General features: G+C 24.9%; 1 protein-coding gene across 14 annotated transcripts; it reads right to left on the reverse strand.

Annotated features, from left to right (window-relative positions):
- Positions 1 to 2,004: 2,004 nt before the first annotated feature.
- LOC122858657 (rho GTPase-activating protein 100F) lies at positions 2,005 to 21,273 on the reverse strand. Of its 14 annotated transcripts, none has more exons than XM_044161696.1 (19): positions 20,449 to 21,273; positions 19,150 to 19,253; positions 18,304 to 18,526; positions 11,112 to 11,225; positions 10,800 to 10,994; positions 10,581 to 10,739; positions 10,278 to 10,507; positions 9,955 to 10,213; positions 9,251 to 9,262; positions 7,555 to 7,804; positions 7,059 to 7,484; positions 6,835 to 6,998; positions 6,410 to 6,761; positions 6,106 to 6,339; positions 5,234 to 6,039; positions 4,969 to 5,161; positions 4,577 to 4,888; positions 4,162 to 4,225; positions 3,838 to 3,946 (listed from the first exon to the last, which is right to left on the reverse strand). In XM_044161696.1, the coding sequence occupies exons 3-19, from the start codon at positions 18,499 to 18,501 to the stop codon at positions 3,943 to 3,945; spliced, it is 3,972 nt and encodes a 1,323-aa protein (XP_044017631.1). In that variant the 5' UTR covers positions 18,502 to 18,526; positions 19,150 to 19,253; positions 20,449 to 21,273; the 3' UTR covers positions 3,838 to 3,942. The 14 variants fall into 14 exon arrangements, with proteins under 14 accessions (XP_044017624.1, XP_044017626.1, XP_044017622.1 ...); XM_044161698.1 differs by having other exon boundaries at positions 4,577 to 4,884; positions 20,449 to 21,272; XM_044161689.1 differs by lacking the exon at positions 4,162 to 4,225 and having other exon boundaries at positions 2,005 to 3,946; positions 4,577 to 4,884; positions 10,800 to 10,982; positions 20,449 to 21,270.
- Between the last annotated feature and the right edge of the window lie 548 nt (positions 21,274 to 21,821).

Here is a 21,821-nt window from a genome sequence, read left to right on the forward strand (position 1 = left end):
AATATATTGAGTGTTAAAAAATGAAGAAAAAAAATATTTAAAAAAGAAAATTGAGAGCTTTATTTGGCGGTTAATTTATTTCGTAAAAAAAAAAACGAAAAAGTTAAATAAATTATTATTATTATTCGTTATGTGTCATCGAGACAATTATTTTTTTTTGTTAATTTTTTCATTCGGTAATTGTTATCGTCATCAATTATCACAAAAAATTTATTCGCAATAGGCCCACGTTAATGCCGTTATATTTTAATAAATTACATTTTTTATTGTTTTTTTTTTCATTTATTTTTTAAAAAACTTGCCCGTCATCAGTGATATGTGGGATCATCTTAATTAAGGTATCAACTTCTTATTTAATTTGAAAAAAAAACAAAAACACAATTATATTTATTTGCTAATATTTTTTTTGTTTATCAAATATTCTATCATCATCATTCATTATACTCAATTTTTTTCGAATTCAATTATTTTTATTTTTTCTTTTCATCGATATGCGACATTCATTAATTTTTTTTAAATAACAATTCAATCATTTTTAATTTGATAAATTAGCTCTTTATATTAATTACGAGACTGCGGTATTATTTAATTTTTTTTTGTTATTGTTTTTTGATAAAATACACTGGATAAAACGTAGGCAGATATGTATTAGAGTAAATTTTTATAGGGAAAAAGGAGGCACGTATAAAAGCTGAATATTATATATGGATTTTTAAATTGTTTTTTTTTTTTGCCAAATTTAGCTTTTTATATTTGTATATAATATATAGGTTTTTTAATTAATTTATTCATTACACAATTCATATAGCCTGAAAGAATTTTTAGCGTACGACACTGATAACTTTTTATTTTTTAAAATTTAATTCAATTATCTGCAAGCGAATATTCAATGAAAAACATATATCAATTGTTACCTTGTTTTTTAAACTTTTCAATGTCTTATTTATTTTTATTATAAACAATTCAGTATGACAAACGTGGTCCATCGTATATCAATTATATAAATATACGTTAAAAAATACTACGAATTAACTGCAATAATTTATCGAAAAAAATTCATTTCAATTTTTTTTTTTTTTATTCCATTTATCGATATACATTATTTTTATTCGTATCGATTAATATTATTCATTTTTGTTTTTTTAATAATTTTAAATCGATCTGCCACGTAACTTTCTCATTATTTATTATTTTTTTTTTTTCAATAATTTATTTATCAATTGCATATTAAATGGCATTAAGGTCATAAAAAATTATATTTATGTTTTCTTTTGCGTAATATTTTTAGCTGAACTTGTAATTTATTTATTTATTTTTTTAATTGCTCATTTGTTCATTCATTAATTAATCATTTATTTTTTTTATTATTAAATGTCTATCTTTATTATTAATTCGAATTAATGTTTAATTTTCAAGTGACAAAACAAATTATTTACTTGCTTTTTTTTTCATTATATTCAAACAATTTTTTTAATTATTATTTTTATTATTTTTTTATTATTATTATTCAGTTCAACATAATGGGGATTTGGCTTATAAAGAATTATCAATTCGGACCACATGATTTTGGGTAAATTGAAAATGTGCGCTCTCAATGTAGACTTACTTATATTTAAAATAAAAAAATTTGTTTTATCAAAAGATTATTCATTGACCCAATAAAAAAGAGGAGAAACAAATAATTAAAAAATTACGGCAGTGTGCATTCTCGTATTATTTCATTCAGTAAATTTTTTTTTTTTTTTTTTCAATTTTAAATTCTTTAAAATTCGCTCTTTATTCATTCATGTATCATTATTATTATTAACGTATTGTTTATAAATTTATTTAAATATTTTTGTTTTTCAATTAAGACAGTCACAGTATATTGAATTAAAATTCAATGAAAATATATTATAATAAAAATAAAAGAAAAATTATTTAAAGTAAAATAAAGTAATAATTATAATAATTTTTTATAAATAATAGTAATTATTAACAAAAACCCGCACAGATAATATTTAAGGAAATAAAACATTTACAACTTTGAATAATTATCTAAAAAAATTTTTCTACACAATTTAATTAACATTCAAGTACTATACAACAATAACAGTTTTGTTTAAATTTTTTTTTTTTTAATTTATATAATTATTAATAATAATTAAATCTAACTGTGCGGATTTAATTTACAATAATTGGAATATTTTAAAATACATTCCATTTCATACATCAAAACTGTCAATTCATTATTTTTTTATTTTTAATTTATAATAATACTGGCTATTATTGGTTAATTGTTATAGCATTTTTTTTTTTTTCTTATTTATTTTCTATTGTTATTATAGTCGTAATAATATGGCAATTATTATTTCTCGGTGATTTTACACACAGCATGTCTAACACACAAGAACAGTGAATTTAATTATTTTATTTATTTACTCTTTGTTTTAAATCTATTTGTTATTATTTTTTTATTTCGTTTTTTTTTTTTACTCAATCAGTTCATATTCTAGTCATATATAATATTTTTTTTTTATATACATTTTTATATATGTATATTAATTGTTATTTTCCATCAAGAAAATTTATTTTCATTCAATTTTTAAACTAACATAACAAAACCAGCTGCTAAATATTTTTTTTTTCATTATTTTCTATAAGCCCTTTATTATTTTTTCTATGTATATTTTCGAAAAGTGCTTGTACCGATTGATACAGAAAAAAAATTAGCCCAGTGTGTTGTTTTTTTTTCTTTCTGTCAATCATCGTTGAGTACTTTTTTTTTTTTTTTAAATTAATCAACTGGTTTTGGTTCGTTGGATCATCTAGAATCGTCAATAAATTTTTTATTTTATTTTTTTTTCATTAGTCTGTGTATCTATCAATATTTTCATTTGAAATTTTATTTTCTTTTTTTAAAATTTTTGTCAATCAAAAATTGTAATTATTGGCAATTTTATTATTTAAATAATATTTGTTTTTTTTTTTTTACGTTGTACTTGTAGCCAGAGTTGAAAAAAAATTTTTTTTTAAATTATCAGGGTGATTAAAATATACAGAAAATATTTATCAGAAGAATTTCAAGTATGAAAATTGTAAAGGTATTTAAAAAAGTGAACAAATTGGTATAAATATTAATATACATATTTTTTTTTTCATGTAGTTTTGTATATAGAAGACGTCATTTCATCAAATATATTTATATAAATTGAAAAAAGTATTTAAAAATGTGTCAATAGTTTATCAATGAATGATTTTATAAACAATAAATAGTAAAAATAAAATTATTCAAAAAAATGATTAGTGGTCGATAGCTGTGTAATGCGATGTAATTAAAAGCGTTTTTGTTTTCTTATTACCTCAATAATTATCTTTTAAAAAAAATTATCTTTGATGGTAATTAACGTGTTTATAATTACACCAATTATAATTACTTTTATAATGATAATTTTACTATTTATACGAACCATCAATTTTATATTAACAATAAATTTCTATCTGTTAATTTTTTTTTTTCCATCGAGTTTTAATTTTGTTTAAATTGTATATTAATTTTCAAATTATTGTTATTATCGTACTTACATTAAACGTATGTCCCATCGTTGTTTAATTAATCTTTTAAATATAAATATAATTATGAATTATTTCTTTTTGATATGAGATCATCATCACTTGCTTCAATATCAGCATCACCACCTCTTTCACGTTCATCAAGTTGTTGATGATTATTTCCTTCTTCGGTATCAACACTACTTGTTGGTGTTATTTGTTCAATATTATGAGAATTTGTCATTGTTGTTGGTGTTGTTGATGATGTTGTTATTGGCATTTTTCCATTGGTCGTTGTTGGTTTTTTCATAATACCACCATTTGTATAATTAACACCAATACGATTTGATTTATTAATTGGCTCTGGTGAAACTGACTCTTCACTGCTCGGAGAACCTGGTGATGATACTATTACCTATAATTAAAAACAAATACATCAATAAATAAAATATATATTTTTTATTAATTTAATAAACCTACATTTTTTTATTTACCAGTTTCATTTTAAATTACATTTATTTTATTGTGTTGTTATTTTCATGTGAAGAAGAAAAAAGTTTTGTGTTTTGTGTATTGCATAACATGCTAAAATAAAAATAATAATAAAAAACACAATGAAGTTAGTAGTACCTGTGCAAGAAGCGTCGTCTCTGTGCTGTCAGCGATTTGGTAGAGTTGGCAATTTTCGTTTGCTCTGAATAATTTGCCAAAGAAAAAAAGAAAAAACGAAAATCAAAAATAACAAATATGTATTTTATTTTTCAAAAAAATTGTCAATAAATGTCTGTGTCTGTAAAACTCGATGTGTTGGAAAAAAAAATCTAAATATTAACTAGTTTAAAAAAAATAATTCAATAAAAATTAAAAAATAAAAATTCAAAGCGTGTAATATTAATAAAGACAAACAAAAAAAAAGAAATATAAAAATAGCAAGTGTTGCATGCAAAAAGTAGTGATTGTGTTTCGATTTAGGATTGAAAAAAAAAAATACAATAATAATTTAAAGATAGTGAATAGATGTGAAAATTAAAAATTGAATAAATACCTGTCGTGGTTTGATTGGTGGTGGTGGTGGCCGAATTGATGGACCGAATGTTCCTTGTGTTGTAACGGGGGGTTGATTGTGATGAAGTGAGGGTGGCTGCTGCCAAGGCAGCCCTGTTCGTGTTAATGTGCCCTGATGCATTGGTAATTGATGAGATTGTTGCTGGGAGTTGGGAATATGCTGTTGCTGTTGTTGTTGCTGATGATGTTGTTGCTGTTGTTGCTGTTGTGATTGATGATGATTGTTGGTAAGACCTACTTGTTGCGTAACTCGTGGAAGTGTTGAAACGACTGTAGAAATCTTCCGAACTGTCTGTGAAATAACCAGTTGATTACTAAATTCCAACTAGATTTTAAAACGAAATTTTACAAATATTTAAACGAAAACATTACCTGACTTTACTGGCCAAATTTCAAGAAGATATTTTAGCACAGCAATTGGCTGTTGGAAATCTAAATTTGGTGAATTATCTTCAGCATGAAGCATCAATACTGGACCAAAACAAACAGCTAAACTTGCTGGTGACATTTTATTACATTGTGATACAACCATTGCCAAATGATCCAATAAATATATCAAAGTACACTGTAGAAAAAAATAATTAATTAAATAAATATTATGAAAATAATATTTCGCTTTAAAAAAAAAAATACTTACTCTATTAACTTTTGGCAAACAATCAAGAATACTAAACATTAATTTAGCATTTCCTTGTGGATCATCTGGTAAACATACAGCCAATGCATCAACCATCATTTGATAGAGGCACTTTGTAAATAATGGCTCTGGTAATTCTCTCAAATAATCTTTAAGTACACCAGTTATAACATTAATATCAGGAACATTATCTGGTGATAAATCAACAGATCTAGCATTACGTTCAAATGCCTCACGTAAAATACGTTTTTTAGTTGCTGAACCACAAAGTCTATATAAACCAATAATATCAAGACCACGTCTTTCAACTTCTTCAATACAACGCCATACAATAATTGGTACACTTTGAGAATTTGATATTGTTAATGCTGTTGATACACCACCAGGTACACCACCAGTTCTACATTCACGACTAACAACTGTATCAAGATCAACACCAAATAATGGTGCAACACGTGTTGCTAATGATACAACTGGTAAACCACGTCGTTTAAATGTTTGATGTGCATCTGTATATTTTAATACTAAATAAAGTGTACCACGTGGTTCAACTTTGAGTGCAAGTTTATGTTCTGGACATTCACGTAATAGAGTTGCAAGATGTACTGAACCTTTATAGCATAATTTATGTCTGTGTTGTGGATCCCATGAATAAACAAGTAAATCAAGTTGACGATTACCAACAAGATCAAGCTCAAATGTCTCATCCCAATCAAACATTAAATCACCAGTACGTACAACTGTACGTGCTTTGTGTACTCTATCACATTCAAGTACACAATATAAATCTCTCAAACCACAGCTTCCTAAAATTATTATTATTTATCAATCAATTTTCTTAATTCTATTTGATGATTAATTTATTTCTTTACCTAAACTTGGTTGACCAGATGGTGTTGATGGTGTTGTTGCAGCTGATGATGATGTTGTTGAACGTAAACCACGACCAGCCAATAAATGTACCCATAATAATCCACTAACACCACTTGAAAAATCACTACCTCCATTATCAGCAAGTGAACTTAACAATGAACTCGTTGAACTTGGTGTTCCAACAGTTGGTGGTTTTTCAATTTTATACTTTAAAAAATCTGAAGCACACCAAGCTTCTCAAAATAATGCTTAATATTATCAATAATAATATAAAAATAAAAAAAAATAAAAAATTATAAATACCTGCTGGATTAATATCTAATAATCTTGAGTCTTGATTTCTCGTTGGTGTTGGAGTTGGAATACTTCTATTTTGTTCCATTTCTAATAAATTACGTATTCTTCTAACAGATGTTGCACGTTGATTTGCAGCAGCATTTAATGATACTTTTTGATTTGTTAATGATGTTGTTCTATTATTGGAAGCTACACTTGATGGCCTTTGTCCAGGTGATGTACGATTACATGATGAACTTATTGCCGTGGAAGCACGTAAATTTGCTAAATTAACTTGTTGTGCTGATGCTGATCTTGTTGATAATCTACCAAGTGTACTTGATAATGGTCTATATGTACCATAACTACTATAATCAGCCTAGGTAAAAAATATCAATTAATAATTGTTAAAGCTATGTATTAAATATTAAATTTAATTAAATATTATTTACTTGTTTAACAGCAGCATGTATATTTTCTGCACTATATGTATATCTTGGTGGTCTATTTGTTGTTGCTCTTATTTGTTCATAAAGTGCACTAGTACTTGGAGTACGACTTAGCCATGCTCGATACTCATCAGATGTAAATATACTAGGTGATGATGGTAATCTTCCTAAAAATTCAACATAAATATAAATATTTCTATTAAAAAATTTAAATTTCATTAATTTACCTCTGTCACGTCTTATTGATGGTAATTCTGGTGCTGAATGTCCACCATCACTGTCTTCTTGATCAATTAAACCAGATGCAACTGTACTTAAACCACTTCTAAGTGCACCTGGTTGTTGTGGTAATGTTCTACCACTTCTTGGTAATGAATTTGATCTGAGACCAGTTGGTGTTTGTGATATTTGTGATCTTGATAATGTTGCTAAATGTGATACAGCATTATTTTGTGATTGTTCTCTCATATTTTGTCTGTATGAATAATAGGCTGAACGTGGTGAACTTGAACATGTTGCTTCGGTATCAGATGCATAATCAAGTGATGGACGATTTCTTCTTGTTAATGTACCAAATTGACTTTGTCCACGTTGACCAGTTGATGTATCTGTTTGAGTTGAATAACGTGAGTTGTATCTCAATGCTGATGAACCTATTTTTTATAATTATAAGATGTTATTATTTATTTGATTGTTTGTTTGTTGGCAATTAAAAATACATACCTGATTTTAAACTTGATCTTAATAGTGTATGTCTTGCTGGTGTTGTTATACTTGTATAATCAACACGTGGTAAATGCTGATCAGATCCACTTCTTGGCATTATTCTACCATTACTTGCATGTTGTGAATAACCATATCCACTTTGTGATTGACCAGTTAGCCTTGATCCAACTGATTGCATACCAGTACCAGTTGACATTCTACGATTTCCATTTGTTTGCATAACTGGTCCAGTATAAAATGAATGTACCTATTTGTTATTTTTTGAAAAAAACATTTATATTATCATCAATTATTTAGGTTTTTACTATTAGCAATATTTTTAATTTTCATTCCATTTATGTTTTTTTTTTTAAATTTAAATTATTCATCTAAAAAGCTCACAAGTATCATTGATGTTTTTAATTTTTTTTACAATTAAATTTTATATTCAATCAAAAAATAAAACATGTCTTGACGTCAATGCTACTTGTGTTTAAAAGAAAAAATGCAAAAGATTTTTATACAAATTAAAAGAAATTAGACAAATGAAATGAGAAAAAATAACAATTAGAATACGTATAGAAATTAAAAAAATATAGTGATTAGATAGGTGAGCTCTAGAAAGTTAGCACACCACAATAGGCACAAACTAAAATAGTTGGAACTTAAATTTTATGCTTTTTTTGTGCTTTTACATATTTTTTTTATGCAATGTTTTGCCACCTTAATATTAAGCTAACACAACTTCTTTAATAATTAACTTATTCTAATGAACTCTTGACCAAAATTATGTGCTTTTTATGTGTTTTTATTCTACATTTAAATTAATTTTTTTCTTCAATTACTTTTTATTTAAATAATTTTTTTTCTAACAATGTTGTGTTAGCTTAATATTGAGTCAACACAACTTTTTTAATAATTAATTTATTTCAATAAATTTTCAACCAAAATTATGTGCTTTTTATGTGTTTTCATTATACGTTTGAATTAATTTTTTTTTTTAATTACTTTTTGTTCAAATAATTTTTTTAGCATAACATTTTTAGAAAAAAAAAAAAAATTATTTAAATAAAAATTAATTCGAAAAAAAAATTAACTCAAATGTAGAATGAAAACACAAAAAAAGCACATAATTTTGGTCAAGAGTTCATTGAAATAAACTAATTATTAAAAAAGTTGTGTTGACTCAATATTAAGCTAACACAACATTTTTGGAAAAAAAATTATTTAAATAAAAAGTAATTGAAAAAAAAAATTAATTTAAATGTAGAATAAAAACACATAAAAAGCACATAATTTTGGTCAAGATTTCATTAGAATAAGTTAATTATTAAAGAAGTTGTGTTAGCTTAATATTGCACAAAATTGCTAGAAAAAAAAAGCACAAAAAATCGCGAGTTCCACACAAAAATAGCACAAAAAAAAGCATAAAATTTTATTTCTAACTATATTAGTTTGTGCCCATTGTGCCGTGCTAACTTTCTATAGAGGTAGATAAATAAATAATTAAAAATATAAATAGAAAAATAATTTATATAAAATTAAATATATCAAGCTTCAATAATGGGCTTATATAAAAAACAAGGTGACACGCCACACAAGGTATTTCAGTATCTTGATTTTGTTAATTGTCTTTAAAAATAATATATAATTTTTTAATGAAATCTAAATTTTTTTTTAAATCAAGCAAATTTTATTTATCATTATTGTTTACCTTTGTAAAATCCTGGATAATAATAATGTAGCATTCATTGATATGAGAACCGAAATTAGTTATTGTACAACGTTAAAAAAAAAAATATATATAAAAAAAAGAATAAAACCCGCAAAAAGTAAACGAGTATTTTTTAATTAAAAAAAAAAAAATTTTGAAAAAAAATTTCACTTGAATAATAATGAGTGAAATATATTTAAATGAATGAATGAATTATTCACTCGAATAAATATACCAAGTGATTTTTTAATAATCAATTTTGACACACTGGCATTGATGGGAATTTAATAATTTTAATTATATAATTTTCATTTGATTAAAATTGACTGGGTGTCACCAGTGAATAAATATTTACAAACAAGTGTATATATCAAACTGTGCAGACAGATGTAAAGAGTGCTTTTTATCAACATCGTCTATGACATCTAGTTCAAGCCAATTTAACAATCAATGCAACGTCAAAAAATATAAAATATTATTTCGATTTATCAACAGAGATAAACAACAAAAATTTAAAAAAAAAAAAACACCCACACATACACAATTTGATGTTGCATTGATTGATAAAAAAAGTGCAATCTTATTATTTATTATTATCATTTATATTTCATTAAATTTTGAATGGAAAAAAAAATTGGAAAAAAAAAAAATTTGTTATTTATTTTAAATTTAATAAAAAAGTTTGAATGATATGAGAAACATACTTTTTCAGCTAAACTTTCAAGTGTTTTTGGATAGCCACGTTCATAAGGTTGAAAATGTTGAGTTGTTGATGGTTTTGGCTGATGTGTTATGACCGGTGGTGGTGGTGGTTGATAAGACCAGTGTCCTTCAGATCGTGAATTATAATAAAGATCACCATTACTTGAGCCAAGATCTTGGCTTGATCCCAAACCAGTAAGACCAAGTCGTGATCGTGATGGTAGCATTTCTCTTCCATCACCTCTTCGTCTATTACTATCCCTAAAATTTAAATTAAAACTAATTTAAATTATTTTTCTTTTTGATTTTATATTTAAAAATTTACCTAATGTGATTATTTGTTGCATGATCACTTTCATCTTCATTTAGTTCTCGTTTAATCACCACAACTGGTGGTGGTTTATGTTCATTTTGACGTGAATGTGATACTGGCTGTGGTGGACCATGTCTTGTTGCAAGTACTAATCTTCTTGGTATTGACATTATTATCACAACATCATCAAGACTCATGTGTGTTACATCAACCAAATTAACAGCTAATATTTCATCACCAACCTTTGAAAATTAATTATTTATTAAATACATAAATAACATCAACAATAACAAGTATTTAAAATATTATTATTACTTTTAAACATCCACTATTAAAAACAGCTGATTCAACAGCTATTCTTGATATAAAAACACCATCAGTTCTTTCATGTCCATTACCCTCACGAATGTAAAGACCTAGTGTTTGTCCAGGTCTTTTTATTATTTCCACAAAATATATTGGATGTTTTGGATCCTAAAAATTATTATTAAAACATTAGCTCGTTGTTGGACTAGATTGTAAGATGAAATTTACCTGTGAAAGCATAAATCTTTTTGCTGTTTCAGATGCTTGTCGTCCCATTTGACGTGGTTCAATGATACGAACAACCATTTCACCACGTCTTTCAACAGATTCAAGTGCTGCTGCTGTTGATGCATCATGATCATTTTCAACAGTTTCTATCTGTTTGAATATTTCTGTACTTATACCGCTTACCTGTGGATATTTCTAAATTTTAGTTGTGATGATATGTCATGTTTAATTATTATTACAGCCTTAATATTAATTAATATATATTAATTTTTTTTTAAAAACGATTATCATTGGTAATATTAATTATTATACTTTTCGAAAATCGCCTTGTATGACCATAGGTGGTGGCTCTTTCGGACGTAATTGATTTGCAGGTGCCTGTCTTCCAGGACTTGCACTTATATCTGTCACATCTCCCCGACCCTCCTGTAAATAATAAACAAAATAAATAAAATAAATAAATAATTAACAAATTAATTATTATTTAATTCAAGTCAATTAATTTCAATAATTATTTTCAAGTAAATCATTTTACATTTTAAATAAATAAATAAATAAAAACAATAGAAAATTTCATTAATTTATTTTAAAAAATATTATAAGTTACTTGTTTTCGTTTGAATAATAACACGTAAAATATTTTAATAATTATTTTTAATATTTTAAGAGTTAATATACATATAGAACAATCGATTAATGTCCTAATATACCAAGATAATCAATGTCGTATATATGTTTAACATCAACATACATATATCGTGTAAAATAGTTGTTGGAATGATGATGGCATGCAAGCCATTCAAATACCCAGAATCCATATATACATTATACATACACATATCCCATACTAGCTCTAAAATATACCCAACATATTCCCCCTTAAATTACTAACCCAATTTCCATTGGTGTCCTCAACATCAAAGTCAATTTTCTATTAAAAAAAAAAAAACAAAAATAAGCAAAATAACAAAAAAAAAAACCATGTACAGTTAAGCAAAAATAACTAATAATTTTTTTTCACAACAATATGATAGTATACAATTAATAAACGAAAAAAAAAAAATTAATCAATTACCTTTTTTGAAAAAAAACAGCCTGATATTTCTGGATCACACATTCCGCTAACTACCCCCATGTTTAATACGGCGGGAAGCCTACTACTATACAACTATAAGAAAGAACAACTCCAAAAGAAAAATAATAATAACAATAAATAAATAAAGAGAAGAAAAAAAGCCCTTACAAAGTATTACAGAAAATAAAAAAAAAAAAAATTGGAATAAACTGGATAAATGTGTAGACGCCTGCGCATATGATTGAATAATATTCTGTTATAGTATATATACTTATTCGTTTATTAGTTTGTCTTTTTTAACAGTGTGTTTGTGTGTGGGTAGGTGGGTGGGTAGGTGGTAGAAAGAGATAAGGGTAGATTGAGGCGGTGGTTGTGGAGTTTGTTTGGGAGGGATACTCACTATCGACCAGTTCATGACGTCATCCTCACACTCGTGAAAATCATCCTACAAACGATATTGTATGTACCCCACAACGACCCCAGCTAAAATTTATCTATCTTTCTTATTCACTCGATGTATTTATATTTCCTTTCTCTGTCAATTTTTTTTTTTTTATTTTTGAATACACCACAAACAAACCAACCCTACTCTCTCTCTTTCTCTCTATGATCGTAAACTCACCATCGATTACATTAATAACATCCACACGGGTCAGTAATTTTCAAAATATTCATACGACAAATTTATTTATTTATTATTTTTATATAAAAATTATTTAATACTAAATTATTATTAATATAATTTTATGCTATAAAAAATTGTATGCTCATTAAAAAAAATAAAACAAAAATCACATTCATAAAAATTAAATAATATAAAAAAGATGAATAAAAATTTTTTTTTTTAAATAAAAATTTATTTTAATTATAGATGTTAATAAAAATAAAAATTGTTTATAAAAATAAACAATTTTTAATTCAAGTTAACTGTAGTAAAAAAATAATAAGAAAAAAAATTTAAAAAAATTAATTTAATAGAAATTTTTTGAGGTATAAATATTAAGTTTGATGATGAATGTAGCAAGATGAGGATAATGTTGATGGTGGTGGTGGTAATAGTAACAATAACACCAGTAAAATTATCCAGTAGTAGTAGTAGTATTAGTAGTAAACGTAGTAGTAGTGAGCGTAGTAGTAGTAATGGTAAATGTTGTGTCAGACATTTTTTTGTTGATAGTAGTTTTGTAAATGTGTAGTGTACACGCAATTGTACGCATGTCAATTGAAGTTTGCGCAGTGAAATAGTTGGCTGGAATATGTATGTGTGTTGATAAAATTATATATATATATATATTTATTGAGGGGGGTGAAAGAGGGTGAATAACTGAGAAGAAAAATAAAAAAAGCTTTTATGAATTTCAGCAAGGGGCATTGCGCATGGGCAGTTTATATTTTATGTACAGTCAGAAAAAGAGGGTTGAAAAGAGAGATTTTGTGTCTTGTAGGTCGAAGGATAAAAAAAGAATATGTCGAAAACAGTTTATTGTAAATGAGGCTTGTTGAAAAATATATATATAATACAAAAGAATTTTTATTTATTTCATATTCAAGAACACTCGATTGCACTGAATTTCAGGGACATATTATTGTCATATATTTTCTTTTATGTTTTTCATATATTATATAAAAAAAAAAAAAAGAAAAAAAGCTCTTTATGTATTTATTGTATTATTTTTATTATTGTTTTGTTACTATTTATTTTTTTTTTTTACTATTTATCATTGATCTACTTTTTTTTTTGTAGATAAAATTTATTTTTTTGGAATTTTCGAGGTTTAAATTGTTAATGATTAAATACAGAATGGAATATTTTTTTGAGCTTTTTTTTGCATGTTTCTGGGTTACCCTAACCTACATCAAAACCATCAAACTTCATGAGCTTTTTGTGTAATCTTTGTGGTTTTTTTTTTGGTAAATTTTTCCTATTTTCTTTTTGGTATATTGTTATTTTTATTTTATTTTATATATTTTCGTGTATAGAGAAATTTCATGTATAAAATTATCGATTATTTTTGAGTTTTATTTTTGTTTTTAAACAATTGTTTGAGAGACAAATATGTTGGGACAAATTGTTGTGTATTATTGGAGATTGCTTGGTATTGTCGTTCAACTAATATCCTCAAGTATCGTTGTTTGTAGTTATTGTGAAAATAGATATTACCACTGTTCTCAATTTCAAGCGTGATTTGTTGAAATTGTATGTGTGAGAGAGACAACCAACTAGAGAGAGTGAAAAAGATACTAAAGGATAAACCACAGTAATATATATTATCTTGGTCGTATACTTGAAAATTAGATTTTCGTAATTATTTTAGCCTGGGAGAGCTTTTTACTCGGCTCGTAAGTAGATATATACGTATATATATAATGCAACAATATTCTCACCCCATTATAACTTTAATAAATTAATTATACACCAAGAGAGACAAAATACATTTTAGATATATAAAATTTTCATAATAATTATTTATATAAACACATTAACTTGTTTCAAATTTATTTTTCACGATAATTTTTTTCTCTTTTTAATTAGTAAATATAATTTATATTTTTTATATATGAAAACTAAATTGTAAATATTTTTTTTCTATTTAAATACAAATTTAAAATTGATGAAAAAAGAAATCATTTAATGACACAGATTTCTCTTATATTTAAAAAATTAAAAAAAAATAATTTTCATTTAAAAATTTGCAGTAGTTCAAGTCAAGTACTGTCAGACATGTTTTTTTCTGTGTTTTCTGTTTTTTTTTTTTTTTCATTTTTATTAATAAATTTACTTGTAAAAAATTCAAGAATATTTAGCATAAAATTAAAGTAGTACAAGTCAGCCAGTGTCAGACCCAAAAATACTTTAAATTTATAAAAATTTCACTTGTTTAAAATTTAAATATATAAATAGTTTTAAAAAATGATACACACTTTATGTTAAATGATAAATTAATTTTACAACTCATTAACATAAAACACTATTATTTAAAGTAAAAATTCCATTTATAAATTTTAAAATAACGTATAATAAACACGCTTTTATAAAACGATTATAATTTTTCATTTTTTTTTTTAATATCTCAATTATGCTGAATATTGAAATTGAAAAAAATAACAAAACTGTATATATGATTATAGATTTTTATCAAGTTTGAAGTAGGTATCAAAATGTTAAACACCATATTCAACAAAACTTGTCACGAGGCCCACAAATTATTCTCAAATTACAAGCTAGTCACGGATATATATTTTTTTTTTCTATTTTTTGTTATTTTGTTCATCCATTAAATTTTTTATTTTGCTGATAAATTTATATGGAGGTAAAATTGGCAGGTTTGAAACGATCAGCTTGCGTGTTTTGAAATTGTGATATATATTCGTCGAAAAACCATCAAACAATACAACATGCCAATGCAGCTTTTGTGTTTAAATATATAATGATAATAATACAAGTACTTTTCGTTGAAGTACTGATGGAAATGAGGACAAATCAAGTTAAAAAAAAAATAATGTAAAATTAAATAATAATTGTGAACATGTGAATGTATGTAGAAAAATATTTCGTTGGTTTTTAAAAATTTTCAACTGCTGTTTGTCATTTTAAATTGCATCGTTAGGAGAAAGTTTAAATAAACTCGTCTCGACTTTAACAATCCTCTTATGAATCCCTAAAAGTCCGCATGTATTTTATATTTAAAAAAAAAAATATTAAATATACAGAATATCGGCTGTTTTTATTTATTTTTTTTTTCAAACTAATCGGCTTCTCACAGCCAGGCAGTTGAACACAATTTCATTGAACGATTTCCGGTTATTTATTTTCTTTTTTTTATATATTTTTCAACTCCATCATTTTTACAAACAAGAAAATAAGAGTGTTTGTATTTTAAAATTTTTTTTTTCTATTTATTTTATTGTACATGGAAGATATTGGTTTTTTTGTTGAATTTTTTTTGATTTTTCAACTGGAAATAATAGCTCACACGCCGGGAATAAAATACAAACTCGAATTAATATATCAAATGTTATATAAAATCTTGTTGCGATACTCTGGCTCAATTCAATTTGTATTTTTTAACTCGACAAATAATATTGACTTTTTTTGGATGAGCTTATCTTGCAAAAAAAACATTTTACATGAAAAATCTTTTAATGGTATTCCATTGGAGGATAAAAAATAAAATATGATATAAAAAAAATAAAATTTATAACATTGGCGTGTGAAAAAAAAAAATGGTTTGAAAAAAAAAGTTTTAAACTCAGGGGAGAGACACATCTTTATGAGTCTCACAACTTTCCAAGAAATTTTTTTTTCTATTTTATAATTTTAATAAAAAATTGTGTGACTGTAATTTTACATTTAAAATACAAAAATTAAATGAAAATATTAACAAAAATTAGGGAAAGAATTAATTCAACTAGCCTGTGTTGATTTCAATAATTGAAAATTATTTTCAACTGAATTTATTTGCGAGAAAAAAAAAAGAAAAATAGATAAATCTTTGATAAAAAATTAATTTTCATTTTTTATATTTTACATAGTATTTATCTTGGTTTATTCGGCACAATTGAGATAAAATTTGATTTATTATCATGTACAGAGAAAGGTCAAGTGCGGGTGTATAAAAATATTTCAACAAAATGACTCAATCGATTACGATAAAAATAGTTAAATTTAAAAAATTTAAAAAAAAAACAAAGCACTTTAATTTAATGAATATTAAATCAATTTTAAAAATCTATTAGAATGTCAATATTCAATTTTCATTCTATAAATTATTTTAATAAATGTATAAAAAATTTTATATACATTAACTTTTTTATCAGTAAATGGTGTAATGGATAAAAAAAAATTTAGCCATCAAGATGTAATTTTCTTTTGCCTTATATATATCAAATAGTTTATCAAGTTTTTTTTTTTTATACTATAAAAGTGGCTATTCATCACGAGGGATTGATTTTGTATTTTTTCTTTTATTTTTTCTTCATGAGGGGTCATCAAATGGACCATCATAATGTCCCCCAAAAAATAGTGATGATTTGGTAAATTGAAGAGAATAATCTGAGGGAGATGTTAGAATAAAATTGACAATTTAATTTTGTGCTTGTGTAAATTCATTTGAGTAATCAACGGTTTTATCAAAAATAAATTGATGAAAAATATTTGTCTTAATTGTTTCAATTGTCTATTAAATTATTTAATAAAAAATATTGGGTCCAACATTAACGACACTTGGCTTATATTCTATTTATTTTTTTATTTATTATTTTTATTATAAATTAGGAAAAACATAGTGTCGAAATTTCAAGGAGATTGTCTAGTTAAAAACTTGTGATAATTAAAAATTACCACAAACTTTGCTCAAGTTAAAAAAATAAAAATACTTTAAATTGCTTGAAAAAATACTTAAAAAATTAAAAATAAAACTAAATAAATAATTTTACATTGACTTGTTTTGTATTGTTATAAAAAAAAAATATTCGAATGATTAATTTATATTTTTTTCTGTTAAAATTGACAATTATATTGTTGAAAATAAAAAATAAATCTTAGCGAAAAATATGAATAAATTATAGAAATATAAATTTGTAATTAAAAATATAAAAAAAGGCATTATTCATTAAAATAAATATATTTTTTTTTGATATTTATAATGTTTAATTTAAAAAAATAAATAATCATTGTTCATAATTTATTATTGATTCGAAATACTTAACAAAAATTTATTAATTAAGTTGAAATTAAATTAATGCATATGTAGAAATTATAATTTCAATTTACCATAATACTGGAAAGTAATCATAAAAATTTTTAAAATTTAAGAAAACTGTTATTACTTGAAATTGTTAATTAATTGCATCAAAATTATACGTATAATTAACGAGTTGAAAAAATTTATATTTATATTTGAAAATTCAAATGTTATTTCAAATTTATTTATAAATATTTTATTATGATAATTTATATCAGCCTTTGATAAAATATCATCTGGGTTTTTTTAAAGATTACATTCATTTTGTAATATTACAAGGAAAAAATTATATCTCCCTTCAAACAGTGTCCGGTTTATTTGGTGATTATAAAGTTTGGGGATTTCTTAATTTAACACATAATTTAATGATATTTTCAAATTAAGAAAATATAATTTTAAAATTTATTTGACAATTAAATTAAAAATAAAAAAAAAAAACAATTAATAAAAATTTTTCCTGTCAAACTTTTTTGATAATTTTTTTTTTTTGACAATTTGCCATTCATCTTTAAATACCAATGCTATTTAATTATATTTTTTCATTAAAAAAAATGAAAACCAAATTAAATAGCTGAATAAAGTAAATCTTCATGAAAAAAGATGATTTTTTTTTGTTTTTTTTCATGATGACATTATTGATTTGCCGACTGTTCAGATAAATAAAATATAAATAACATAAACTTACTTTTCTTCGACCACAGCAAAGCATAATTGTCGGGCTTTCGGCACGACGTTGAGGCTGATGACAGACGTAGCTCAATCGTCCGCCCCTTTCCCCCTGCAATTGCACAACGCGCACCTGCAGCTGGCCCTGCTCTTGTTGTCCTTGACCGACACCAACTCGACCACCGTACTTGATGCGCACGTGTTTTCGCCACTGCATTAGTTCGGCCCGTCATGCCCACTGTCTAATTATACATTATTTCAATTAAAATAATTAACAAATTTACCAATCAATAATAATCAATTAACAATCAATCAATAACTCTTGAATTTTATATTTCTATCATCATAATGAGACACCGAGAGCGAGCGTCTCATTAAAATTAATATTTTAAATACCCTCTAAATATTACCCATTTTATTTTTATTTTTAAATATCCGGTTTTTAAATATCGATTTATTTTTTTCACAATTGTCTATTGAAAATTTTTTTTATTTTAATTTCTTTTTTTTTTTTTAATTGTCTAATTTTTTTTTTTCGTCATATTCAGCTCGAGGCAATTTATTCTCTTGCTGAAAACATTAAAAAAAATTTCAACAAAGCCAACATTTTCATTATGAGCAACCCAAGAAATATTTTTGCCAAAATAAAAAAATAAAATTGTGGAAAATGTGGCAAACGATGTGCAATGCTTTTCCTCGCTACCACCCTCTTACTTCACCCCCTTGCTCTCCTCTAGTAAATCTCTGTTTTAAAAATATATATATATATAAAATAAACAAAGTAGTTGTATTCACTTTATTTATATAAAATGTGTAAATATATATTTTTTCTTTTAAATGTTAAAAAATGTTTTTTTAAAATTACCTTCTAAAAATCATAGTTTGTGGGAAGGGCCGACGGCTCTCCGTTAGCTATGCTCATACCATTTTCCTCCATCACCAAAGCAATTTCAAGTATGCTCTACTTTTCTGAAAATCAAAGGTAAAAAAAGGAATTTTTTTTTTATTTTTTCTTTCAGTATGTAAAATTTTTTAATATATTTTTTTTTTAAATGCATATAGAAAAAATTCACTGACAATTATTTAGCTAACGAAAAAAAAAAAAGTAGAATATATATTTTAAAGTTAATAAAAACAATTAAAAAAAAAGCTAAAAATAATTTAAATAAAAAAAGAATAGGTAAGTTTAAATAAACAGCAAAACTAGAGGCACCAAAAGAGCCTTCTACGATTTTGTGATGGCGTGCCAGCCGATGTCCCGGACCAGCGGGTGGATCGATAGGTATACCCTTTTTTTTTTTTTTTATTATTTTTTCCTTCCTTCCTTCCTCTATTATTATTATTACAATTATTATTATATTTTTTTTACTATTTATTTCTATGACTATTTTCAAGGATCAAAAAAAAAAAAAAGTCAAAAATAAATTATTAAAAATCACACCCAGTAATACACATGAGTCTGTATGAATTTTTATCAATAAATATGACTTTTTGATATATTTATCTGTCAAATAAAATAAATTATATATAATAAAATTTTGTAGGCGTGAATGAGCAGAGAGAAAAAGAGCTTGCAAAAATCGTGTGTTGTAGAAAAAAAAAAAAAAGTCAAGGAGGCAAAAGATGAAGGAAAAACAGTGAGGAATAAAAGTGAGGATAAAAAAAAAATATGTTACATAAAGAAAGATAAATAATACTCTATGTGCGAATTGTACATCCGCAGGATATGGACGAGAATGATGGTTAAAAAAGGGTGAGAAAAATTTATGGGGGGGTGTATTTTATGATAGCTAAAAAGAGACTAAAAATTAAAGAGAAAAAAAAAAGAAAAAAAGAGTAATATGAGAAGAAGAAAAAGAAGAAAAAGAGGAAAAAAAAAAAGAGAGGTTTGAGGGTTGACTGGTGTATATGAACGACTATGAGGAAGTAGAGTAGACGGCGTCGAAAGACAAGAGGGCCTCAAGTGCTCCTCAAACCACCCTTCTTCTGGACTCCAATGAATTTTCATGCTTTTAAATATCTACTCACTAAAAATTATCATTCGTTTAATAAAAAAAAAATTATATTAATTATAAAGAATATTATAAATTATAATAATTTTATTGTTGAATAAATATTGCTCAATTATTTATCAATGAAATGTTTTTTTTTTTTTTTAATTTACCTCAGTGAAAATGTCAGTATTTGGTCAGACGTTGATTTTTTTTTTCAATGATTTTTTATTTTACAATCTCTCCCTCTCTCTCTCTCTATTTTCCTTGCTCGTTTTTATTCTCTTTCTCTGTCTTGTTCATGCACCTTTTGTATGTATATATATTTCTTCTGGCAACTCGATCGATTAAATTGACTTTATAATAACTCTTCTATTCCATATTTAACACTAGCCACAATTATTTATTATTATTTTCAAAATAGAAAAAAAAATAATCTATAAATACAAGTAAAAAACAATAAAAAAAATTTTAAAAAACACAAATTCACAAATTAATTTATACTGTTGTATTTTTTTTTTATTATTAAATTAAATTTTTTTTTTTTTTTAATTCACAAATTTATATATCACAACAAGTTGATTTTAATAAAAGGCAGTTTGTGTTTTTCGTTTTTTAATTTTTTAATATCGAAATAGAGTAATAATTAAATTTTAAAATTTTTATTTATTAAATTTTTTAAATTACTTTTTTTAGTTTTTTTAATTATTTGTATTTTATTTTGCGGTTTTTCACTATATTTTACCGCGAGTTTGGCGTTAGAGAGCGATGGCGCGCGACGTTCATCCCTCAACTAACTTTGATAATCGAGGGCGGACATGTTTGATAGTGGGTAAAAGCGCAGACGCAATAATAATGTTCAAGGAGACGACGCCGTTTTTATTTTTGTTTCATTTGGTCTTATCAGATATGTGTGTAATACTCTCTTTCTTTCTCTCTCTGTCTCTCGACATATACGAATATAAATTGTGCGCTTGCGTTATCAACCCTCTTTGGTTAACTCTGTTTGATTTTTTTTCTCTTTCTCTCTTGCCCCCTTGACCGAAGCACTGCACTGGTTCTCGGTTTTTCAACCCCCCCTAAACTCCCACTGACTCACCCAACTACTCACCCGTACACCCTTCAACTCACTCGCTCACGTTTCTTATTCAACTTTTTTTTTTTTTTTATTTTTAAATTCTCTTATTTTTTTTTTTTTTTTTTCATTTCAATATCCGTTTTTTTTTTTTTATTATTTTCTTCCAATATAAATGCTCTCAAAGGTGGCGGGAATTGATTCCGAAAGATCTCTCTTTTTTTTTTTTTTTTTTTTTCTCATCTTTTCTCATCTTTAATGTAAGTTTTACTATCATTTTATTTTTATGGAGTTTTTTTATTTAAAAAAAAAACATCTATGCATTTGTTGTTAATAATAATTTTTGAGAAAAAAATTTAAAATTTGTTTTATTTTTTTTTTGTTGAATTAATCTCGTCTACTTTAATTTTAATTATTATTTTTAATAATAAATGTATTGAAAAATTATTTTAATCTGACCTAGTTTTTTTT

This window comes from Aphidius gifuensis, linkage group LG6, assembly GCF_014905175.1.
Source record: "Aphidius gifuensis isolate YNYX2018 linkage group LG6, ASM1490517v1, whole genome shotgun sequence".
Taxonomy (NCBI): domain Eukaryota; kingdom Metazoa; phylum Arthropoda; class Insecta; order Hymenoptera; family Braconidae; genus Aphidius; species Aphidius gifuensis.

Bases quoted from the DNA above. Each gene is read 5' to 3' on its own strand.
- LOC122858657 (XM_044161687.1), bottom strand. From the start codon at position 18,501: ATGCAGTGGCGAAAACACGTGCGCATCAAGTACGGTGGTCGAGTTGGT. The intron at 10,508-10,580 runs GTAATAATAATA...TAATTTTCAAAG, and splicing joins TTAATAGTGGATGTTTAAAA to GTTGGTGATGAAATATTAGC. The intron at 6,340-6,409 runs GTATTTATAATT...TATTTTGAGAAG, and splicing joins ATTAGATATTAATCCAGCAG to CTTGGTGTGCTTCAGATTTT.